General features: G+C 39.3%; 4 protein-coding genes across 4 annotated transcripts; 3 read left to right on the top strand and 1 right to left on the bottom strand.

Moving 5' to 3' along the window:
* Positions 1-5,655: 5,655 nt before the first annotated feature.
* On the bottom strand, positions 5,656-8,430 carry LOC126612787 (probable LRR receptor-like serine/threonine-protein kinase At2g28960). The gene is made up of 4 exons (XM_050281143.1): positions 7,617-8,430; positions 7,478-7,501; positions 7,350-7,376; positions 5,656-7,182 (listed from the first exon to the last, which is right to left on the bottom strand). Exons 1-4 carry the CDS (start codon positions 8,293-8,295, stop codon positions 5,807-5,809), a joined length of 2,106 nt encoding a protein of 701 aa, XP_050137100.1. The 5' UTR covers positions 8,296-8,430; the 3' UTR covers positions 5,656-5,806.
* A 473-nt stretch (positions 8,431-8,903) lies between these two features.
* Positions 8,904-11,103, top strand: LOC126612789 (rust resistance kinase Lr10-like). The gene is made up of 2 exons (XM_050281148.1): positions 8,904-9,756; positions 9,867-11,103. The coding sequence occupies exons 1-2, from the start codon at positions 8,961-8,963 to the stop codon at positions 10,991-10,993; spliced, it is 1,923 nt and encodes a 640-aa protein (XP_050137105.1). The 5' UTR covers positions 8,904-8,960; the 3' UTR covers positions 10,994-11,103.
* Positions 11,104-17,578: 6,475 nt separating this feature from the next.
* Positions 17,579-19,066, top strand: LOC126612801 (rust resistance kinase Lr10-like). Its single transcript, XM_050281151.1, has 2 exons — positions 17,579-17,656; positions 17,886-19,066. Exons 1-2 carry the CDS (start codon positions 17,579-17,581, stop codon positions 18,891-18,893), a joined length of 1,086 nt encoding a protein of 361 aa, XP_050137108.1. The 3' UTR covers positions 18,894-19,066.
* An 880-nt stretch (positions 19,067-19,946) lies between these two features.
* LOC126612802 (uncharacterized) lies at positions 19,947-23,777 on the top strand. Its single transcript, XM_050281152.1, has 9 exons — positions 19,947-20,019; positions 21,474-21,541; positions 21,660-21,698; positions 21,809-21,856; positions 21,945-21,986; positions 22,087-22,314; positions 22,907-23,002; positions 23,091-23,161; positions 23,269-23,777. Exons 1-9 carry the CDS (start codon positions 19,947-19,949, stop codon positions 23,399-23,401), a joined length of 798 nt encoding a protein of 265 aa, XP_050137109.1. The 3' UTR covers positions 23,402-23,777.
* The last annotated feature ends 1,162 nt before the right edge of the window (positions 23,778-24,939 follow it).

Below are 24,939 nucleotides of genomic sequence, written 5' to 3' on the forward strand. Positions count from 1 at the left end.
TTCTGCGATCTAGAGAGTCTGAGTATAAGAACGAATTCTGATGGGAAGCCTCAAGGCCTACACCTAAGGCCCCACAAAGGCACCTATTTGGGTTCGTTCTACCTCTCAGACTCGGGTAATCAGAAATATAATGGTTATAAAGCTCCTACAGTCACGAGAATAAATATGATGTGTGCAAGCACTGGTTTAGTTATTAATGGGAAGCCTCAAGGCCTACACCTAAGGCCCCACAAAGGCACCCTGTTATAACCAATACGGTTTCTTGGATATATACATATATACAACTAAAACTCTACATCCATTTTACATCTGCCATACTGAAGATGGCAGTGGCACGCCTGAGCACCTAAAAGTTAACCTTGATTGTGAGCCTCAAGGCCTACACCTAAGGCCCCACAAAGGCACATCTCTAAGTTAACTTTGTCCTTCTCTTTCAGCCTTGCCCGACGAGCCTTGCCCGAAGAGTCTTGCCCGACAAGACTTGCTCGACGAGACTTGCCCGACAAAGCCCGACAGCGAAGCAGAAGCCCGACAGCAGCTCTCAACCGACGCCAAATCTCTCAGGGAGCTGTGTGCTCGTCGAACAGGAAACATCCCCCACGGGAAAATTCCGCCACGAACATGAGGAAGAAAGAAGGTGAACAATGGATGAAAGTGAAGGTGAAGAATGAAGGAAGAAATCTAGAGGATGTGTGTGAGACAGAGGAGAGAGATAAGAGAGAGAAAGTGGAGAGAGATCTGATGTGAGAGAGAGGTAAAAGAGAGATTGGATGTGAGATAGATGAGAGAGACAGAATGTGAGAGAGATGAGAAAGAGAAGGGGTGGGTCCCACATGTTTTTAAATAAAAATATTAAAATAATTTATCTTTAATTTATTAATATTTTTATTCACTTGGCTAGGAAGTGGATCCCGTCTCAAATTACGTCATCATTTAACAAAAAAATTAATAGAGAATCTGACAGATGTATGACATTGCAACAAATTCATAAGATAAGGTATGTCATTGTCACTTTTAAAACATGAGGTATGAATTGTAGTTTAACCTATAGTTGAGGTACTTTTATGTGGGACCTGTATTCAAGATTATATATGTGTACCTTGCATAATAATAATACAGCTACTCAGCAATTAAGGGAGGAGTTAGCTGAATTAAGGAGGGTGGTGGCTCAGAATGTTCAACCTCGGGCCCGCCGATGTTCAGGGTTACCTACCAAAAACCTTATCCTGAATACATTGATGAGTAGAACTATTTCCCTCTCAACTTCAAAATGCCCGCATTCCCAACATTCAGCAAAGAGGATGGCAGTGTATCCTCTAGAGATCACATCTTCAAGTTTTCCAATCACTGCGTGGCATACGAAGACAATCCTAACTATAAGGAAAAAGTTTTATGATGTGCAGTTCAACGAATTGCAAGAATTGGTAATCGCGGCCACAAAGTATGAGAAGATGCTGCTTGAGGAATAGCAGCTAAAACATTCCTCCAAAGCTCCCCCGTTCTACAAAAATAAAGTTGCAATTCACCATGTAGAGTTTGAGGAAGCAGGGCCAGAACAGAATGATGGCCAGGAAAGAGAGGGGATTGATCTATGTGCGGCAGAAATGACTACACCATTCAAACCATTAATGGTAAAGGGGTTGGTTCAGCCAGTCAAAGACCAGAAGATTGTGATGAATGACGGAGGTTTTGTCCCCAAGAAACCGCCTAAATACCAAACCTACTCATTCGATTTGGCCAAGGCCCCTGAGATCTATGAAGAGTTAGTGCGGGCAAGAATAATCGTGCCCGACAGCACTAAAAAGATGCCCAAACCAGAAGAGTTAAAATGGAAGAAGTACTGCAAGTTGCATTATACCTTCAACCACTCCATAACCAATTGTGTCCAATTCAGAGACTGGATACAAGACCTTATAGTGAAGGGAAAGCTACTGTTAGATAAACCCCAAGCCAATATGATGATTGACACAGATCCTTTCCCAAAAGCCTCAATCAACATGATCAATCTAACTTGGGCAAAGAAAGAAAGAGTCTCATTCCTCTCTGGGAAAGAAGGGGATAAATCCCACGTTATCCCAACACCTCAACACCAATAATAGCAATGAGGAAGGGACCAAGTAATCACAATCAGGTCCCTAAAAGATTGTTGGTGTGTAAAGGAGAAAGAAAACAAGAAGGGGGCAGGTTGTTACCCGAATAAAGTCAGATGGTGCAGTAGAAGTTTCAAAATAAATACAAGAAGCATGACAAGTGGAGGCAAATAATATTTTCATTCCAGAAAGAAAAGGTGTTACAATTGTCCTAGCCGAACAAATTTACATCTTCACCCAGAGTAATTATTCTGGAACGATAAGTCTGCATAATGGTAAAAATTCTACCAGGTTCGGCCAGAACAGTGTGGCTATTAACAAGTTGAGATCTAGCATGCTCTAGCTCCAGATTTGCCTTTTTCACTTCTTCAATCTGATGTTTAAGCGTGCCAATGAGAGTCATCTATTTAGCCTTCAGCACAGCAAGTTGTTCTTCTAGCTTCTAGATTTCAGAAGTCACCACTCCAATCCTTTCTTCTGTCAATGAACCTTCATCCATCAACCGATGAATATGAGCAGAAGTGCTGGATTCTTTCTCCTTGAAGCATTTTACTCGATTGGCTTGCCTCTCAGCTCTCTGATGCTGATCCCTGAGAGCCCTCAGATTCTCAAAATATGAGAGAAAAGAATCATGTTGAGCTTGTGATAACTGGTCAGCCCTGAAGAGATCTATCACGGCCTTCTTTACATCATGAAGAGCCTTGAGGCTGAAAGAAGATGAGAAGTCGGCTAGGAGATTCAGAAGGACACTTTGAAGATCTTAGCCTTGTCTTGAGTTGCCCGAATTCTTTAAAAAGCTCGGGCAAGACGGCAGTTGTTGAAATAAATGAAGGAGAGAGGGGTTGTGCTCCAGTTTCTTTAGGAGGTTCAGTGGAAGAAGGGACCTGAGAAGAGGGGGCAATAATGATTATAGGAGCAACAGTGGTCTTAGTCTTCTCAAACCTAGGGGTAGGAATCCCTGTGACCTCATGAGCTGAAGGAGGTTGAGAAAGCTTTGTCTTGTGCACCAAACGTGGGGGAGAGTTGCCCGAGATCTCTCCAAGAGCTTGCTGCTAAATCAAGAAAGACGAGATCAGGGCGAGGACTGCAATTCGAAATAAAAAAGCTCAGAAGAGAAAAGAAGCTGCAAGACGTTTAAACCTTGCCCGACAAGGTGAAATCTTGTCCGACCTTCCTTGTTTCGTCTTTCAATATATAGATTTGATAGTATAATGTCATCCTCAGTGTTTGTCCAAGTCATTTATAATCAGTTTATGATTAAAGAATCTATTAGCTCTCAGATCTGGTCCATTTAGTGAACCAAACGACTTAACCAAATCTAAATCCCTACTTTTCAAGCGTTCAAGATCAATCAACTAAAAGTCCTTGGTCTCAAGGCATAAAAAAAGAACTTAATGTGGACTTAACCCATCCACGACAATCCTTTGATAACAAGAAGTCCGAGTTACTTGGGGCGCAAGTAATCGACTCAAAGATTTGTTTTACGTTTGTTATATTATGATTGCAATGATACGCTTAAGTATTGAGTTGGTTCTGATAGTGAGCCTCAAGGCCTACACCTAAGGCCCCACAAAGGCACCTATCAGAGCTAATTCATGTCCTTCGGGCGCGAGTAATCAACTTAAATACCTTTGCTTTAATATTTACAACAATCAAACAGCAGCAACACGCCAGAGTACCTGGTTAGTTTTGATAGAAAGCCTCAAGGCCTATACCTAAGGCCCAACAAAGGCATCTTTCAGAACTAACTTGGTCCCTCGGGCGCAAGCATCTGAACTGAACACATCTGTTTTACATCTGTCATGCTAAAGATGGCAGTGGCACGCCTGAACATTTAGTTAGTTTTAATTGCGAGCCTCAAGGCCTACACCTAAGGCCCCACAAAGGCACCTCTCAGAACTAACTCTGTCTTCCTCTTGCAGCCCGACAGCCACATCAACCAGCGCCAACTCCTCGGGGAGCTGTGTGCTCGAGCCAGGGACCTTCCCCCACGAAATTCTTGCCCGAATAGCAGGTTACCAAAGTGATGGAAAGGATGGCTTCTGCTGATATTAACTGTCTTGGCACGAAGTCTGTGCGCGATATATGAAGTATTCCTTTTGAATAATGACCACATAGGCGTTGCATTTATCTCGTGCATATTCGGATTGTAGTTTGTCTAGTGAAGTTAGTTGCTGTTCTGTTTCGTTTTCAAAACGTCATTTGGTTTATAAGCTGTTTCTGTTAACAGGCCTTCAAGATGTAAGACCACCGAAATTGACAAAGTAGATATGCTTTCGTCTTTTCGCCCGGGTAACATTGTGAGAGCTCATGTTCTATCCTTTATGTGTGGAATGCCCCTGTTAGTACTAGGTTAAAAACATTGTCATGCAGATAAGCTAGGTGTTAGCAGAGATGACGCCTTTCCGTTGTAGATATTTTTTTTTTTCTGGGTGAACTTCTATGATACGTAATACTACGTCAATTGTGCTTGATATTCATATTGCAGTGATTAGTTACGGAAACAGTTTCCTTTGATTCTTTCACTAGCCGATGCGAACAATTTCATTTTATTTTTTATTTTTTTATTAAGAAGTGTGATTAGTTTTTAAAATTTTTAAAAAAGTATGAAAAAAATAATTGTGGGACAATTTCTGTTAATAAGTGCATATTTTTTATCCTATATAAATATTTCGATACAAAATTACTATTTTATCCTCCTTATGTAAATATTGTGTATTAAAAATGAGGGCAAAATAGGAAAAAGGGAAAAGTTCAAAAGATACAAAATTACTATTTTACCCTCTCATGTCTACATTGTGTATTCAAAAGTGAGGGCAAAATTGGAAGAGAAGGGGGCAAAAAGTTGACAAGCCCCTCTTCCCTTAATAGAATAGAATAGATTAAGCTGTCGCTTGGAGACGCTAAGGCTTATTATCTGTCAACCGCAAAGAATGAATTGGGAGTTATTTCTGCAGAGTGAAGCAGCCAGCAGGTATATGAATTTTCTGCTCGTGTTCACTGAATTTTTTGCTAGTGCTATAATCTTTTGACGCGTATAAATGACACATTTACAAATAGCGTCTCATCCTCATTTCATATGTGCATCAGCGTTTCACTACTAACACTATCAAATCCACATGATGTGAACTCGGATGTGATTTTCTCTCTGTTCATCGTAGGTGAAACAATGGTGGCAAGAAGCTGGACAGAGATGCAGTTCCCCGGGACAGGGAAAATCAAGCATAGAAAGGTCGCTGAGGTCGGAGGATGAAAAGATGAACAGAGAATTAATGTGTTGTCTTCTTTCTTCTCCTTTTGTTCCTTTTTCGAAAGCCTGTAACCTTAGAGTTTCTTATAGATGGTTTGCTCAGGGAAATAGGTTAAAGTCAGAAGTTATGGTAGTCTGATATAAGATTTTGTAACTCCGTCGACTCCCCCATGCACCTCTATGTGAAGGGTTTTGCAAACTGGCAGTCTCCGGTTTATGGATTCGCTTACGTTTTACTATTCTGAAAAATCATGCAAGAGACTGCGGTTTCTTCTTGAGTTGAGTTGTACATGTATATGCTGCATATATTCATCCTATTCCAATATCATGATTCATTCATTTGAGTTATAAGAGCTCACGAGAAAACTCGCGATTAAATTAAAATGTTTCTTACAAAGACTAAGAATCCACGACACCAACGCGGAGTTTCGAAAATTACAAAGATAGGTTCGGCATTGCATTTCCCTTATACCATGGAGATCGTATCCTCTTCACTGTCCGTGTCATCAACCGGATCTTCCGTCGGCATCTCTTGGGGACAGAAGAAAGGCTTCGGAGGCATCTGCAAGGCTTCGACTTCACCTTCAAGCATCTCTACGACTTTGCTCATGGAAGGGCGATCCGCCGGCTTCAGTTGTATGCACCACAATGCAACCATGATCATCTTCTTGGCCACTTTCTTATCATTCTCAAAGGCATCAACAATTTCAACACTCAATCCCTTTTCTAGTTGATCATAAATCCAGGAAGGGAAGTATATTTGGCTTGAATTTTTTGCATGTGCATTCAAGTTCTTCCTCCGACCAGTCATTTCCATTAGCAACATTCCGAAGCTATAAACATCAGCTTTGTATGAAACACCTCCGAGGTTTCTGTAGAACATTTCTGGAGCTATATATCCCATCGTGCCTCTTGGAGCAGTAAGAGAAAGAGTGTTATGATCTCTAGGGTAAAATCTTGCAAGACCAAAGTCGGAGATTTTAGCATTGAGGTTCTCATCAAGAAGAATGTTGTGAGGTTTGATGTCGAAGTGCAGAATTTGTATATCACATCCCTGGTGTAGATATTTGATTGCACCAGCCACCCCGAGAGCTATCTCGTGCATTCTATCCCAACCAAGAACAACGCCTTTTTCTTTCTCCAAAAATATATATTTTTCGAGGGATCCATTAGGCATGAAGTCGTAAACAAGAGCTCTTTTCGATCTCTCAGAACAGAATCCAATTAGTTGCACCACATTGACATGATGGATTCTTCCAATTGTGGCAACTTCATTGATGAAATCTTGCCCTTCACCTTTGGATCCACTCAACATCTTGACTGCAACACGATGACCATCCGACAGCTCTCCTTTGAAGACGGAACCAAAGCCCCCCTGTCCGAGTTTATCTTTGAAAGCCATTGTAATCTTCTTAATATCTGAATATGAATACCTTCTGGGCATAAGATTCTTGTATGCATCCAAGAATTCTTCGACTGCCTCGTCCTTTCGGAATTTTTTTGAATAGACTCCTTGACTCAGTTGTTTTAGAGAAACTACAATCATCTTGACGTCTGAATAAAAGTACTTTCTTCTCCTAATATTCTTGCATGCATCCAAGAACTTTTGAACTGCATCATTCAGGAGCTTTTTCCAAAAGCCTTTTTGACTGACTTTAATTTTTAACTCAATCATCATTTTCATGATATCTGAATACGAACACCTTGTTATTCGATTCTTGCAGGCAAGCAAGAATTCTTGTACTGCGTCATGCTTTGGGAACATTTTCCAGTACAGATTGTAGCGACAGAAACCCGACAAAATAACAAGGCCGAGCATCATTCGCACCATCAGAAACCACCCTGCCGTAAGAACACAGGAGGGTATTAGAAGTTCATCCTGTCATTGGAACTTCAATTTTTCAAAATCCACCACGCAATACTAGCAAGTGTTCCTTTTATATCTCTATATTATTTGGAATTTAATTTCAGCTAGTTAAAGAAGATAAACATTCTTGAAAAAGACTTACCGATGATCTTGGCGGCTTCTTTGAGATCTGTGTGAAAACAGAACGAAGGGAAAGAATTAAACTCAGCAATTTTAAGAGCAATTTTATAACATTAGCTAGTAGAAAATGTGGTGCTAGTCAAAACTTACCGCGCTTCATGCTTTCACCGAAACCTGCAAAAGTTCATTAGTGTCAGTAAGAGATTGAAGAAAAAATATCTTCACTCTAATTCATATAAAATTAACTTGAATTAGTGACTGTTCGCCAAACTGATGAAACCATACTCACAGTGGAGAGATTGGTATCGACTGTAGCAGTAGTTGTTGAGGACAAAAAGACCCCAATCAAGCTCTATGCCCCTTCTCAATTGATCACGGATGAAAGAAAATGAAGGGCCACTTCCAACTTGTGTGATATCATGAGAAAATATAACGATTCCGGTCAGATTACAAGAGGGTTGAAGATTGTCCACTCCATCTTTCACCATAATATAAGAATATGAGGTTGTAGCAGATGATGAGTTAGTAGTGCTGCAGTTGATTTTTACGTATTCCGGAGACTCAACGGGTGACAAGCAATCGAAGAAGGATATATAAGAACCATGCAGGCTATATCCGTTTGGTTCGTAGCTCTCCGTTAACCTGTTGAGTGGCCTAAAAGGGCAAGTATCGTTTAGCAAGCCAGGATCCACAGCAAGGATTGTACGATGCTTATAGTTGATTGGCGCTTTGACATAATATGTAGCATTGAAGAGATTTATGGTGGTTCGATTATGCTCGCACGATAGCTCAGCTGGATAGCCGGGGCAATTAACTTCAGAACCGGTTCTCAGGCGAAAAGGGTATTGAATGTCTAGGAGATCTCCACAAGAAACACGCCTCTTACAGTTTTCTTCTTCCTTAGCATCGTGACACACTACAAAGCTGATAGCTATAACACATGTTAGTAACCGGATTCTTCTCAGCATTGTAGTAAGCGATAAGATGAACGGAACCGAGGAGGAAGAAAAAGAATGAAAACTTGTCTCGTTATTTAGGTCGGATTCTGTATATTCCACATGGACTTTTGGTAAAGCAGGAAACTTAGTTGCTTGAACTTACCAAGAAAGTTCCCCTGTTTGGAAAGTATTAGAGGATGAAAGTCAACCAAGGCAATTAAGGTTAAGTAGTAGGGAAAAGTGTAGTGTAGGGTGTGTTGTTGCATTAGTCAAGGAGACTGGTGGCTAGTTGAATTAGTCAAGGAGTTTATTCTCCATGTCAGAAGCACTTCTAGTAGAAGTCTTCCAAAGCACATTGAAATTTATAATAAAATTGTAAGTGGTTTTTGGAAAAACATTTCAAGTGTTTTTCAAAATAACCACATAGTAAATGCTTCTTTTAAAAAACACTTTAAATGTGTTTTTTAAACACAAAACACTTTTAACTTTTTGTATCAAACATAATCAGAAGCATTTTTGGTGATCTGAAAGCACTTTTTTTTTTTAAATGCATAATTGCAGAGATAAACAGGTATTGATGAGATGACCAAGACTAGCAAAAGGCAATGGGTGGACACCAAGCAATATGCAAACTTACAACAAGGCAAAAACTTTGATAACAACCGCCTTTGGCTCTGCCGAAAGAGAGAGTAGAGATGAATACCGATAGCCTGCTCCTCCGGCCTCTGTTTTTATTGCTTGTAATTTTCTTCGCCACGGCCATTAATGTTGTACCATGCCAAGCTGCAGCCGATGATCATGGCGCTGACTGCCCAATTTCACACTGTAGGGATGATGGTCCCGTTATCAAGTTTCCCTTTCGCCTACAAGACGATCCCCCACACTGTGGCCATCCACAGTTTGAGGTTTCTTGCTTGAAAAACAAGACAATGATTCAGCTCTCATCGTCATCAGGACTGTTTCCCATAAAAACAATAAATTACACACGGCAACAGTTTCGCGTCTACGATGAGAACGGTTGCATCCCTAGACGGCTTCTTAACTTTACCATCTCGGGCAACTCATCCCAGCTCTTTCATATCTCCTATGATTACCAGGATAAATGCAATGTTCGGACTGAATTTGGAAACCATATATTATTAAATTGTTCCACAGATCGAAACTTTACCGGAATCTTCAGCAAATCCTACTTTCCGATCAGCTGTCTCAGTGTCCCAGGGCACCAAGTTCTGGCTTTTCCACCCTCAGCTTCGGTCAATGATTTGCCTGCGCCAACTTGTAGCACTTGGAGAAAACTCTTTCTTCCGTTACGAAGTATGGATCCTTTTAACAGTGGATACAAGTGTGAAGTGGACAGTTTTTTGTGGCTGGAATGGGCATCATGGGCTAGTTTCCCATCATGCCAAAACTCTGAAGGAGATTGCCATGTCAATAGCAGCAGCAATCAATTGGAGTGCTATCCCTTTCCGGATCCGCCGCAGCAGCGAAAAGGTACTTCCCCGACCTTAACATTTCGCTTCAGAAATTGCAATAACAAAATAACTATATATCCTGAATTAAATTACTTTGTTTTGACCAAAAGTTTCTCCTTGTAATTTCAGGCCATGTATCAACTAGGAGGTCGATTATCTGGGGAGCGAGTGTAGCTTCGTTTGCTCTTATATCAGCGGTGGCAGCAGTAGTATTTTTTTTCCATGTAAAACGATCAAATCGCATACAGGAAAAAGAGAATCAACTCAAAGTTGAAAGGTTCCTAAAGGATCACAAATCTCACGTACCAACAAGATACTCCTACGCCGATATTAAAAAGATGACAAATGGATTCAAGAAAAAGTTAGGTGAAGGAGGTTTCGGAAGTGTTTACAGTGGAGAGCTTCCAATTAATGGAGTTCCAGTCGCCGTAAAAGTCCTCAGTGACTCGAAAGGAAATGGAGAAGATTTTGTTAATGAAATGGGAACCATTGGCAGAATTCATCATGTCAATGTGGTTCGTCTACTAGGTTTTTCTGCCGAAGTAGGCAAACGTGCGCTTATTTACGAGCTCATGCCAAACAGGTCCCTAGAGAACTTCATCACATCTAAAGATCAATCCAATAACACTTTGTTTGATTGGCAGAAACTTCATAACATCGTCAATGGTATAGCGAAGGGAATCGAGTATCTTCACCAAGGGTGCGACCGCATGATCCTTCACTTTGATATCAAGCCTCATAACATACTGTTAGATCATGATTTCAATCCTAAGATCTCAGATTTTGGTCTGGCTAAACTCTGTTCCAAAGAAGACAGTATCATATCTATGACAGCTGCTAGAGGCACCGTGGGCTACATTGCACCAGAAGTGTTTAACGGAAACTTCGGGAGCGTGTCACACAAGTCAGATGTGTACAGTTTCGGGATGCTGGTGCTTGAGATTGTTGGAGCTAGGAAGGAAACTGCTCTTGCTTCTGGCAACAATGAGGTCTACTTTCCAGAATTGATTTACAATCGTCTTGTTCAAGGAGAAGCATTGGATTTGAAGCTAGATACCGATGAGAACACTCAGATTGCTAAGAAACTAGTGATTGTGGCACTTTGGTGCATCCAGTGGTACCCGGTGAATCGCCCTTCCATGAAAGCAGTTGTTAGAATGCTAGAAGGAGGCTCTGAAAACTTGAGGATGCCACCAAATCCATTTGCTTCCACAAGTGCACAGACAGATCAACCAAGAACAACACTGTCAAGTTAACTAGTCACACAAACCAGTTGTGTCCTTCTGCATATTTGTAAAAGTAGCACGAAACTAGTATTAAAAGTGCTTCCTAATAAAGTTTTACTACGTAGCTAGTAGTTGGTAAATTATCACTTGTATCATGTTTTTGGTTAGAACAATCAATTAGAACGTGAGAGTCGGAGCTAAAACCAATTAGAACGTGAGAGTCGGAGCTAACACCAATTAGAACGTGAGAGTCGGAGCTAAAACCAATTAGAACGTGGTTCGTCTACTAGGATTTTCTGCCGAAGTAGGCAAACGTGCGCTTATTTGTAAAAGTAGCCCCAACCTCACGTGTGGTGATAACCGTGAACCATACATATCGCGTGACATGGGACCACATGCTGCAAACACTTGAATAATCCGCTCTTATAAATAAAATCTTAGCGTGTTGAACCCATGTGCCGTGTTGGAATTTCATAGTAAGAGACCACACGCTTAATTGTAAAATCCCACATCGTCTGAGGGAGAGTAGGTGACGTGCTTTATATGTACATGCCCACCTCCCTTAGTAAGATGCGTTTTGGGTGGAAGCCCAAGAACAAATCCGTGAGGGCGGGGCCCAAAGCGGGCAATATCTTACTTTGCAGACTGGATCTGGGATGTGACAATTTGGTATCACTACTACAATATTAGCTTTAGATGGCGGATGATGGTGGCGGTTTTAGAAAAATCCTGTCGGATAAATTGTATCCGACACATCATTTAATTAGTGGCGGATATTATAAATATCCTGTCGGTTATATCCGACAGAAATTACTGGCGGATATAAAAAAACTACTGTCGGATATATCCGACAGTATTTTTTTAATTTTTTTTAAAAATATTTTTTATATATTCTGGCGGTTTTTGAGTTAATGGTGGCGGTTATAACCGACAGAAATTTACTATTTTATCATTTTACTTTCTGGCGGTTATTATTTTAGTATTCTGGCGGTTATAACCGACAGAAATGAAAATTTTATTAATTTAAAATGTTATATTGTTTAAAAATAAATAAATAAACACATATTTAAATTATTTTTTTTTCACTCATGACCCTAAAGTCTAATGAACCCAATTCCCACGAGCCATAAATTTTCTGAGAGAATAATAACAACATACTACAATCTTTTTCAATGCGTCACAAAGCACATTGTCTGGCACATAAACACACATGAACATCTGGTGTACTTTATCATGCCTGATTTTTTTAGTTTAAAATGTTATATTGATTATAAATAAACACATGTTTTTTTTTTTTTTTACGATTTTTAACACATGCTATCTCGGAGTATATACAAACATATTTGACGGTTTGATCGTTAAAACTAGTTTCGTAGAATGCATATCCTATCAAATTGATAGATTTAACAAACACCTAGAGTTAATGTTATACTTCCATTAAGTATAAAATAAGATTTTGTGGTATCCACTTGTGTAAATATTTTAAATTGAAGATCAAATTTATTCATTACATTCTTATAGGGTCGAGGAGTGTAGCTATAAAAAATCATGAAAATCGGAGCCAAAATAACCGTTAAATTGTGATTTTTCGTTTATAATCGTCGAAAACTTTTGTTCCGTTATGTAATCTCTGAATGTTTGTTTTTTATGATTTTTTACGTATGCGATCTCGGAGCGTGTAAAAACAAGTTTGACGGTTTGATCGTTGAAAAATGCTTCGTAGAATGCGTATCGCATCAAAACAGTACATTTAATAAACACTTAGAGTTAATGTTATACTTCCATTAAGTATAAAATAAGATTTTGTGGTATCCACTAGTGTAAATATTTTAAATTGAAGATCAAATTTATTCATTACATTCTTATAGGGTCGAGGAGTGTAGCTGTAAAAAATCATGAAAATCGGAGCTAAAATAAACTTTAAATTGTGAGTTTTTGTTTATAACCATCGAAAACTTTTGTTCTGTTACGTAATCTCTGAATGTTTGTTTTTTGTAATTTTTTACGTATGCGATCTCGGAGTGTGTACAAACAAGTTTGACGGTTTGATCGTTGAAAAATGCTTCGTAGAATGCGTATCGCATCAAAACAGTAGATTTAATAAACACCTAGTTAATGTTATACTTCCATTAAGTATAAAATAAGATTTTGTGGTATCCGCTTGTGTAAATATTTTAAATTGAAGATCAAATTTATTCATTACATTCTTATAGGGTCGAGGAGTGTAGCTGTAAAAAATCATGAAAATCGGAGCTAAAATAACCGTTAAATTGTAATTTTTTGTTTATAACCGTCGAAAACTTTTGTTCTGTTACGTAATCTCTGAATGTTTGTTTTTATGATTTTTTACATATGCGATCTCAGAGTGTGTACAAACAAGTTTGACGGTTTGATCGTTGAAAAATGCTTTGTAGAATGCGTATCGCATCAAAACAGTAGATTTAATAAACACCTAGAGTTAATGTTATACTTCCATTCAAGGTTCTAAAAGTCGCTAGGCGCTAGTCGGGCGGCGGGCTGGGGCCTAGCGCCTAGGCGGCTAGGCGGGGCCTAGGCGGGAGCCTAGGCGGACTAAGCGGATTTAAGTAAATCTATCATATTTCAGGTAAATAAGTGTCTGATTCTACTTGAAATATATATAATTTCATCATAAACTACAAAATATAATGCATATATATCATGAAGTATTGGAACATAATGAAAATATGTGAAATAAGGATATAATGTTTGTTCATTCAAGTATGCAACAAGTCTCTTACAATTTATTGGAAAAAAACAAAATGCAAAATAAAAGTTATGTATTTTCTGTCTAAGTGAGTTGCAACCTAGGCGGGTCTAGGCGGGTGCCTAGGCGGGTCTAGGCGGGTCTAGGCGGGTGCCTAGGCGGGCTAGGCGGGTGCCTAGGTGGTCTAGGCGGTGGGCTGGGGCCTAGGCATTAATCGGGGCGGTGGGCTCGGGCCTAGCGCCTAGGCGGGGATTTTTAGAACAGTGCTTCCATTAAATATAAAATAAGATTTTGTGGTATCCACTTGTGTATATATTTTAAATTGAAGATCAAATTTATTCATTACATTCTTATAGGGTCGAGGAGTGTAGCTGTAAAAAATCATGAAAATCAGAGCTAAAATAACCGTTAAATTGTGATTTTTCGTTTATAACCGTCGAAAACTTTTGTTCCGTTACGTAATCTCTGAATGTTTGTTTTTTGTGATTTTTTACGTATGCGATCTCGGAGTGAGTACAAACAAGTTTGACGGTTGGATCGTTGAAACTAGTTTCGTAGAATGCATATCTCCGTTAAATTTACCTAAATTTTGAAGTGGGAAAAGTAATTTGTGCTAAATTTTTATTTATGTTTTTCAAGTATTGATTAGACAATATTTAGTTTGTGTGATGACATTTTCATTGTACAATTATCTTTTTGTTTCTTTATTGCATATTTTACATGGGTATCTATTAAACCAAACAATTATTTATTTAATGTTTAAAAACGTATTTTATTTAAATACATATTATTTATTTATTTATTAACCCAAACAATTATTATTTTGTTTTTTTAAATTGTAACAAAATTTTGGGGGGAATTAAAAATTTTGGGAGGGAATTTAAAATTTTGGAAGGAAATTTTGGGGGTTTTTATGCCGCCATTTTTGTTCTGTCGGTTATCAAAATTTCTGTCGGTTTATAGAATTTATGTCGGTTTTAACCGACACTAAAACGTGTAACTTATATCTTAACCTTACACGAAGCCTTTTGCTTTACGTTTCTCTCTCTCTCTCCCCCCGGTTCCAACAACAAATTGCACAACCTGGGCCTTTTGCTTTCTCTCTCTCACGCAATCTCTCTTTTGTTGTTAGCCACCCACCTACGACCTCCCTCTCTCTCTCCTATCTCTCCATCTGCACCGCCGTCTTCGACTCCTCACATTTCCAAATCCAAACAGAGCAACAATATGTTGGCATCAAACCTGCCAAAGAGCCCCTTCTTCCCCACCCACTATGTCCCCATCTCCTGCTCCTTCCACATCACCCGCAACTTCTCGCAGCTGCAAATAGTGGCGGAAGAAGCAGTGAACGGCCGAGTTTCTGAACGGAACGAGATTCGCCTCGGCCTACCCAGCAAAGGCCGTATGGCCGCCGACACTATTGATCTCCTCAAGGACTGCCAGTTGCCCATCAAGCACGTCAATCCTCGCCAATACGTCGCCCAAATCCTACAGGTTCTCTAATTTCATGAAACATCCTTCAAATTTATCTTCTGTTTTTTTTGTTTGTGGGAAAAATTAATTTCATTTTCGTGATTTTTAGGGTTTCCATTTCGCTGAATCGTTCAGATATTCGCCTCCTCCTTACCAATTTCGTCCCAATTTTCGAATTTTCAGGTCCGATTAGGGTTCCGTTGTTCGCCTTCGGTTCTCAATTCTATGGAATTTTAATTCAATTTTTTGTTTTTGTGTTATTCTGTTGGCATTTTCAGGTGTTGATATAGAGATTTAAAGGGGAAATTTTGAAGGAGATTGTAGATTCGGTATTAGATTATACAAAAAAAAAAAAATCAATTGTAAGTTTATTTCCCTAATCTCGGTTATTATTTCGGTGTTTGATTTGCTTATACTACTTCGTTGAAAAAATTGACTTTTAATCCGAGCATTGATGCGTAGAAAAATGTTACTTCGTACTCCTAGATCGGAAGAACAGTAAAATTGAGAGGCAATAGGAAGTGAAGTTGGGAATTGCGGAGAGTTTGATGAAGATGGGAGCTTTGAACAAATGAAGGAGATGTGAGTGAACTTACGATGCAGAAGAGAGTGAAGAAAAGCGAGAGGCTCTGTTGGTGGTCACTGCTCTGTTTTCTCTCTTCTTTATGTGCGTGCGTGGGAGGGGAAGAATGAATTGGAAGGGGAAGAAATGATTCAGAAAGTGATTTATATTTTTTATTATTATTAAAACAGGTACTGTCGGTTTTATCCGACAAGAATGTTTTTATTTTTTATTATTAATAAATTTTCTGTCGGTTATAACCGACAGAAACCAGTGACAACCTGTCGGTTTTTTTAATTTTCTGTCGGATTAAACCGACAGAGAACGCTTTTATTTATTCATTATTAATATTGTCTGTCGGTTATATCCGACACAATTTCTGTCGGTTTTATATATTTCCTGTCGGATATATTATTTTCTGACGCTGGCAATTCTGTCGGTTATTATATCCATCACTGCATCATTTTTCTGTCGGATTTTGCTTAATATCTGACAGTAATATACTTTTCTTGGCGGTTTTGATAGCGCCACTAATAAATGAATTTGTAGTAGTGTATCAGAGCCACTCCCCAGCCGGAAGTGTGCCAACGAGGGCGTCGGGCCCCTAAAGGGGGTGGATTGTAAGATCCCACATCGCCCGAGGGAAGGGAGGTGATGTGCCTTATATGTACATGTTCACCTCCCTTAGTAAGACGCCCCTAAAGGGGGTGGATTGTAAGATCCTACATCGTCCGGGGAGGGGAGGTGATGTGCCTTATATGTACATGTCCACCTTCCTTAATAAGATGCGTTTGTTTTGGGTGGAAGCCCGAGAACAAATCTGTGAGAGCGTGACTCAAAGCGGACAATATCTTACTTTGTGGACTGGGTTTGGGATGTAACATAATGGTCGTATTTTGACAAGTCCATCTAGAAATTGCCCTGCAATATCTGCCAACAATAAATGGAAGATGTATACTTTTCATATATCGCACTAAGTCATAAATGATAGTTGAACTTGTAGGGTGATGTATCTTATATGTACATGCCCACCTCCCTTAGTAAGACACGTTTTGGGTGGAAGCTCAAAAACAAATCCGTGAAGGCTGTTAAGGATAGTAATCCAATGGTAGAATATGAAGACACTTGTCAAAAGATTAGGAAGGCTGTTAGAGTTAGTTATATTGTGACTTAGGCAGTTTCATATAGTATATAGTCTTGATATTGTAAGATTGAAAGTAACAGAAAAATGATATATGAAAGTATCGACTTCTCTCTCTCTCTCTCTCTCTCTCTCTCTCAAGTACTGCACATTCTTCTGTTATTACAGCTTGGTTTACAAAGGTGTGGCTCAAGACGGACAATATCTTACTTTGAAGACTGGTTCTGAAATGTTACATAATGGTCGTATTTTGACAAGTCCATACAGAAATCACCCTGCAATATCTGCCAACAATAAATGGAAGATGTATACGTTTCATACATCGCACTAAGTCATAAATGACAGTTGAACTTGTAGGTGCCTTTAGACCCAAATGAAAAAGAGAAACAGATATTCATCAAATTAATAATTCAAAGTTGAAAAGTATTGAGAAGCCCTAACTACCATAAACATCGGTTTCAACTTTCAGGTTGTCCTACTTTTCCACAGCTGCTCATTACGATATTATTATTCTTAGGGTTGGTTTGGTATTGCTGAGCTTTGAAAAAAAACTACTTCTGCTGTGCTGTGAGAATAAGCAGCTGTGAAATAAAGCAGCTGTGAAATAAAGCAGCAGAGTGTTTAGTAAACTTTTTTGTAAAAGTGCTTTTTTGTGGCTGGAATGGGCATCATGGGCTAGTTTCCCATCATGCCAAAACTGTGAAGGAGATTGCCATGTCAATAGCAGCAGCAATCAATTGGAGTGCTATCCTTCTTATTCTGTCTTTCCGGATCCGCCACAGCAGCGAAAAGGTACTTCCCCGACCTTTACATTTCGCTTCAGAAATTGCAATAACAAAATAACTATATATCCTGAATTAAATTACTTTGTTTTGACCAAAAGTTTTTCCTTGTAATTTCAGGCCATGTATCAACTAGGAGGTCGATTATCTGGGGAGCGAGTGTAGCTTCGTTTGCTCTTATATCAGCGGTGGCAGCAGTAGTATTTTTTTTCCATGTAAAACGATCAAATCGCATATAGGAAAAAGAGAATCAACTCAAAGTTGAAAGGTTCCTAAAGGATCACAAATCTCACGTACCAACAAGATATTCCTACGCCGATATTAAAAAGATGACAAATGGATTCAAGAAAAAGTTAGGTGAAGGAGGTTTCGGAAGTGTTTACAGTGGAGAGCTTCCAATTAATGGAGTTCCAGTCGCCGTAAAAGTCCTCAGTGACTCGAAAGGAAATGGAGAAGATTTTGTTAATGAAATGGGAACCATTGGCAGAATTCATCATGTCAATGTGGTTCGTCTACTAGGTTTTTCTGCCGAAGTAGGCAAACGTGCGCTTATTTACGAGCTCATGCCAAACAGGTCCCTAGAGAACTTCATCACATCTAAAGATCAATCCAATAACACTTTGTTTGATTGGCAGAAACTTCATAACATCGTCTATGGTATAGCAAAGGGAATTGACTATCTTCACCAAGGGTGCGACCGCATGATCCTCCACTTTGATATCAAGCCTCATAACATACTGTTAGATCATGATTTCAATCCTAAGATCTCAGATTTTGGTCTGGCTAAACTCTGTTCCAAAGAAGACCGTATCATATCTATGACAGCTGCTAGAGGCACCGTGGGCTACATTGCACCAGAAGTGTTTAACGGGAACTTCGGGAACGTGTCACACAAGTCAGATGTGTACAGTTTCGGGATGCTGGTGCTTGAGATTGTTGGAGCTAGGAAGGAAATTGCTCTTGCTTCTGGCAACAATGAGGTCTACTTTCCAGAATTGATTTACAATCGTCTTGTTCAAGGAGAAGCATTGGATTTGAAGCTAGATACCGATGAGAACACTCAGATTGCTAAGAAACTAGTGATTGTGGCACTTTGGTGCATCCAGTGGTACCCGGTGAATCGCCCTTCCATGAAAGCAGTTGTTAGAATGCTAGAAGGAGGTTCTGAAAACTTGAGGATGCCACCAAATCCATTTGCTTCCACAAGTGCACAGACAGATCAACCAAGAACAACACTGTCAAGTTAACTAGTCACACAAACCAGCTGTGTCCTTCTGCATATTTGTAAAAGTAGCACGAAACTAGTATTAAAAGTGCTTCCTAATAAAGTTTTACTACGTAGCTAGTAGTTGGTAAATTATCACTTGTATCATGTTTTTGGTTAGAACAATCAATTAGAACGTGAGAGTTGGAGCTAAAACCAATTGACAATGGATACAAATACCATATCATTTAAACTGTTACGCAAAGCTTTAATATCTCAATTTGAAATTTACGCTCCCAACAACCCCCCAACCTCACGTGTGGTGATAACCGTGAACCATACATATCGCGTGACATGGGACCACATGCTGCAAACACTTGAATAATCCGCTCTTATAAATAAAATCTTAGCGTGTTGAACCCATGTGCCGTGTTGGAATTTCATAGTAAGAGATCACACGCTTAATTGTAAGATCCCACATCGTCTGAGGGAGAGGAGGTGATGTGTCTTATATGTACATGCCTACCTCCCTTAGTAAGATGCGTTTTGGGTGGAAGCCCAAAAACAAATCCGTGAGGGCGGGGCCCAAAGCGGACAATATCTTACTTTGCAGACCGGATCTGGGATGTGACAATTTGGTATCAGAGCCACTCCCCAGCCGGAAGTGACGAGGGCGTCGAGCCCCTAAAGGGGATGGATTGTAAGATCCCACATTGCATGAGGGAAGGGAGGTGATGTGCCTTATATGTACATGTCCACCTCCTTTAGTAAGACGCCCCTAAAGGGGGTGGATTGTAAGATCCCACATCGTCCAGGGGAGGGGAGGTGCTGTGCCTTATATGTACATGTCTACCTTCCTTAGTAAGATGCGTTTGTTTTGGGTGGAAGCCCGAGAACAAATCTGTGAGGGCGTGGCTCAAAGTGGACAATATCTTACTTTGTGGACTGGGTCTGGGATGTGACATAATGGTCGTATTTTGACAAGTCCATCTAGAAATTGCCCTGCAATATCTGCCAACAATAAATGGAAGATGTATACTTTTCATATATCGCACTAAGTCATAAATGATTGTAGGGTGATGTATCTTATATGTACATGCCCACCTTCCTTAGTAAGAAGCGTTTTGGGTGGAAGCTCAAAAACAAATCCGTGAAGGTTGTTAAGGATAGTAATCCAATGGTAGAATATGAAGACACTTGTCAAAAGATTAGGAAGGCTGTTAGAGTTAGTTATATTGTGACTTAGGCAGTTTCATATAGTATATAGTCTTGATATTGTAAGATTGAAGGTAACAGAAAAATGATATATGAAAGTATCGACTTCTCTCTCTAAATCTCTCTCTCTCTCTCTCTCTCTCTCTCTCTCTCAAGTACTGCACATTCTTCTGTTATTACAGCTTGGTTTACAAAGGCGTGGCTCAAAACGGACAATATCTTACATTGCAGACTGGGTCTAAAATGTGACATAATGGTCGTATTTTGACAAGTCCATCCAGAAATCACCCTGCAATATTTGCCAACAATAAATGGAAGATGTATACTTTTCATACATCGCAATAAGTCATAAATGACAGTTGAACTTGTAGGTGCCTTTAGACCCAAATGAAAAAGAGAAACAGATATTCAACAAATTAATAATTCAAAGTTGAAAAGTATTCAGAAGCCCTAACTACCATAGACATCGGTTTCAACTTTCAGGTTGTCCTACTTTTCCACAGCCGCTCATTACGATATTATTATTCTTAGGGTTGGTTTGGTATTGCTGTGCTTTGAAAAAAAAACTACTTCTGCTGTGCTGTGAGAATAAGCAGCTGTGAAATAAAGCAGCAGAGTGTTTAGTAAACTTTTTTGTAAAAGTTCTTTTGAAAAAAAAAAAACAGTATTATAGTGTTTGGTAAACCTTTATGTAAAACAGATGTGAAAAAAAGCTGGTTTTTCAAAGCTGGGTTTTGCAGCTTCTTGTTTTTGGCTTTTTTCACCCAAAACTGTGAAAAAAGCTGAAGCTAAATGTTTACCAAACACAAATACAGCTCCCAGCTTTTTTTGATACCAACTTTTTTCAGAATCACCTCAGTACCAAACCAGGCCTTATTCTTATTATTATTATTTGAAGCTACATTGTTTCTTGATTACAAGCAATGTAATATTGCTATGAGGGGAGAAGCATTTGAACTCAAAACACCGTTAGTTGAATTCGGAACACGGTTGGTTGAAAAGAAGAAACCCTATCCAACCGCACGACTTGTTTGTTTGTTTTGCTACTTTTTGGGCCGGGCTTAAGGAACTTTTCAAATACGAGGTGCAACAAACGTCCAAAGATCATGAGACATTGCCAAATTTTTTTCTGAATTATTTCTAACGGTAGACTAAAGTCCCCGCCAAAATTTTAAAAAACCAACTTCCAATTACTGCCAAAATTCCAGTGGCTGAAACTGAGCAGCATACATGACACACCTCTTCCTCTAAAATGGCTCCTTCTCGTCTCCCTTCAACCTATCTCCAATCTCTCTTCCTCTACTTCCCTCCTCTTTCTCCGTAATCCCCGCCATATCCCTTCTTCTTCTTCTTCTTCTTCCCTAAACCCTCCCTCCCAAATCCCTCACTGCCTCATTCTCCCTCGCAGAATCAGACTCCCCCAAATCCTTCCAACCCAACGGTCCAAATTTTCAATCTGTCCTCCAAGAATTAGCCGTAAGCATCCATTTCCAATTTCGAATTTCGATCCTTTACGCCAAATTTTGAACCTTTAATTATTTACTTGTAATTTAAAGTTTGATTTTTTTTTTAATTTTTGTTATTTCCTGTGCAGGACAGCTTTGCGCAGCTTCCAAATGATCTCGGTCTCGATGTGAGTAGGTTTCTTTCAATCTGTGTGAATTACCCAGTTGTGAATTTGATAAAGAATGTGACTTTTGAGATGACAGAGTTTGTGAAATTGTGTTTTGGGCTTGTGTGAAGCTGAATGATGCATCTTTTGATCTTTCAAATGGAAGGGTTATCGACGAGGTTAATTATTTTTAAGGCTCTGCTTCTGCATTCTGAATTGAAATTTGATTACATTCTAGTTTGATGAGTGGTAGTATGAACATCGCAGGTGTTCTGTTTCCGAAATTCACCCAAATTTCAGTTCTTTTTGGTGAGAATGGTGTATGCATCAATGATTCAAAGTCAATAGGTAAAGCTATCAAAATTACCAGCTAGTTAAGTTACTGTCCTTGAATTCACTCTTTTTGCAGTGTGGTCAAGCGTTAGGAGAGACATTCTTAAATCTCTCTCGCGCATGGGAGCAAGCCGATACATCAACTTCCCATGCTTTAGCTAGCAAGCTCCCTGTGTTGGAGGACTCTCTTAGGAGTTTGATTCAAGAGCTTATATTTGTTGTTATAGCATTTGGGAATCTTTTGGTTTCTGCCGGAAGAAGATTTCAGTCTATGGGACAGTATGGCCAAGGTAAACTGCAAAAGGTATGCTTTATTACTTGGACAAGAGATAGATATACAGACAGATAGGTAGTTTGAGTAGTTTGTTGTTTATTTGTTTGCTTAGGCTGGTTTTGTTGAGTTTTCGTTGCTGTATTCTTCTCATGCTTTTTTCTCCAAAGTTCAAAATTGCTCCTTAAAGATCGTTAATAGGGTCTGGAACTATTTGCTTCAAATCAAACCAATGAGTATTACTGATTCAGAAGAGATATGTCAACATTCAACATATGACACTTAGCGTTTAACCCCACTGTCAACATATGACTGTTTAGTTGTAGTAGGCATTAGTCATAAAAGATATACATATTTATCTGACTTAGGGTATTTTTTATGGAAAGAGCTACGGGCTAAGAGTTACGACATGCCATTTTCCTTTTTAGAAGATGTTTATATGGATGTTCAAAACGTATATTTAGCTGTCCTGGAAAAGACTAGTTTCCCTTTTCTTCTTTATGGAAATCCAAGTATTTAAGATTTTGATGGCGCAATTGTCGATTATATAATCTTTAGAATGCATAACTAGGTTTCATGCATCTCTAAGCTAGCTGTATTTTTGGATCCTGTTGAACCCTCATAGATTGGAAAAGTAATGATTACAACCGGAAAGCTTCTGTCTGAAAGTTCAACATCGGCAGTCACTGATGAAACAAAGAAGGAAAGCAGGATACTGAAGGTAGAGAATGGCAATGCACTTGTTGCATGTAACAAGGGAGGCATTTATTCTATGTTCAATGGTGGATTAATGTCGTTGCCAACTGCAGTTTGGAGATCTTCAGCTCGAGCTAACATCAGATAAAGCCACCATAGGGGCCATAATCAGCTTTGCTTTTGGGTAAATATACTTACCTATCACAAACAAACTTCTCTTTCCTATTTTGTGTTGCAACGATGATGTATAATCGAGACTTCTTATATTTTCCGTTGAAATTTCAAATGTAGGATTCCTTCGTGGGAGCTAGCTCAGGGAATCCAAAACATTCCGGAGAGTTCATTGCAGTATGCAAATGACAGTGCTTTGATACTGGTGGCCGTTGTTTTCTGTTTAAACCTAGTGCTGCATACTAACATATGAAAATCTCTGAATGCAGTCTTTAAGGGGCGCTCTGCTTTCTGTCTGCTATTCATCAGCGTTGTTGTCTGCTTTACTACTGTCGGAATTCTCTTACTCGGAAGACAACTAAAGTCACCAAACGAGAAGTGAGCTTCCTCATGTCCTATCTCCCTCGGTTTTGCCTTTACCTCTCTCTGTATGTGCAGAAGTCGATCGATGTATTTTATAACAGAATTGCTCGATATAAGTGGAATTAAATGTTGCTCAATAACAATCTCAAGAAGTGCATAAGAAGATTTTTTGTTAACAAAACAACTGTATTATGTAGTTAACTCAGATTAATGTACTAGGTTGAGACCTCTTCTTTTGTGTTAATGCTGATTGTTGTTTACTTTTACATCGTTTGGGGAATTATGTACCGGTTTATCGAAAAAATTGGCCGAATTAAGCTATTGTTCTTAGATTGCAACAATTAGTAAACTACAACATGACGAAAGAAACTAGAAGGACCAAAGTCGAACTTGGGCCAAACTACAGGGATCAAGATTTTCGATACAAATTACACCCAACCCATAAGAAGACCAGAAATCAAAACGATACTGGAAGTTGTTGCATAGTAAAAGAAGGCATTTTGAGCCCTACAAACATATTTCACATGGTGCATCACTGAGTGTGCTGGCTTGGAAGGCTCAAGTCAACGTCGTTTACCATATTGGTTTACTCAATGTGGCTGGCTTAGAAGGCTCAACGTCAACGTGTTTACCATATCGGTTTACGGTTTTGAGCATAAGCAGGCATCTGGCGAAAGGTTGTTATCATCAATCCAATTCTCTTAAGCATGGAGATTAAGTCAATGCTAACCCTAAATGTATATCTCACTGTTGCTAACTAATTAATTGATAAAAAATGAGGCCACCAGTACGTACAATTAAGCCCAAATTAAACACACGTTGAGGAGAAAGCAAAAACAAACCGGTATCTTTCCATCCGCCAGCCACGAATGACGACGGAGGTTATTCAAAGACAGACTCACAATACGTATGAACAGAGAGGTATTAGTTAAGCAACCACCGTGGATGACTCCTCGACGACGACGTCCCTACTAATTAAAACAAATTATGTGGCGACTTGTTAGTGCATGAATTTTCTAGTAGAGACTTTATACACATAATTTTTTTTTGTAAATTTTTGTAGAGATGGATTAGGCAAGTTTAGCTCTTCATTAACAGTCGTGTGCGAGACACCAACCCTCTCCCGAAGGAGAAAGGACCATTGCACCCAGAAACCCCCTCCCGTCCCCCCTCTACAAGATTTTATTAATAATAGGAAGGAAAAGAGGAAAAGTAAAACAAACAGGGGGACTAGGCCAATACCCGCTGAAAACAATAAACGAAAATGAAATGGACTAGATTAAGATTGCTTAGCTTCAGTCACCTGAAATTGATTTCCCATAATTCAACTGCTCATATTTCATTACCAAAATCCGCTTCCATAGCAACAATTTGCTCCTCATGAGCTTGAACAGAAGAATGGAAGCCCGATACAGTCTCTTCTATAAG

This window comes from Malus sylvestris (genome assembly GCF_916048215.2).
Source record: "Malus sylvestris chromosome 4 unlocalized genomic scaffold, drMalSylv7.2 SUPER_4_unloc_1, whole genome shotgun sequence".
Lineage (NCBI taxonomy): Eukaryota > Viridiplantae > Streptophyta > Magnoliopsida > Rosales > Rosaceae > Malus > Malus sylvestris.

Excerpts from the sequence above, each read along its gene's own strand:
- LOC126612787 (XM_050281143.1), bottom strand. The coding sequence starts at position 8,295 with ATGCTGAGAAGAATCCGGTTACTAACATGTGTTATAGCTATCAGCTTT. Across the intron at positions 7,502-7,616 it reads TCGATACCAATCTCTCCACT|GTTTCGGTGAAAGCATGAAG; the intron begins GTGAGTATGGTT and ends GAACTTTTGCAG. Across the intron at positions 7,377-7,477 it reads CGGTGAAAGCATGAAGCGCG|ATCTCAAAGAAGCCGCCAAG; the intron begins GTAAGTTTTGAC and ends GTTTTCACACAG.
- LOC126612789 (XM_050281148.1), top strand. The coding sequence starts at position 8,961 with ATGAATACCGATAGCCTGCTCCTCCGGCCTCTGTTTTTATTGCTTGTA. Across the intron at positions 9,757-9,866 it reads TCCGCCGCAGCAGCGAAAAG|GCCATGTATCAACTAGGAGG; the intron begins GTACTTCCCCGA and ends TTGTAATTTCAG.
- LOC126612801 (XM_050281151.1), top strand. The coding sequence starts at position 17,579 with ATGTCAATAGCAGCAGCAATCAATTGGAGTGCTATCCTTCTTATTCTG. Across the intron at positions 17,657-17,885 it reads TCCGCCACAGCAGCGAAAAG|GAAAAAGAGAATCAACTCAA; the intron begins GTACTTCCCCGA and ends AATCGCATATAG.
- LOC126612802 (XM_050281152.1), top strand. The coding sequence starts at position 19,947 with ATGCCCACCTTCCTTAGTAAGAAGCGTTTTGGGTGGAAGCTCAAAAAC. Across the intron at positions 20,020-21,473 it reads CGTGAAGGTTGTTAAGGATA|AATCAGACTCCCCCAAATCC; the intron begins GTAATCCAATGG and ends TCTCCCTCGCAG. Across the intron at positions 21,857-21,944 it reads ATGGAAGGGTTATCGACGAG|GTGTTCTGTTTCCGAAATTC; the intron begins GTTAATTATTTT and ends TGAACATCGCAG.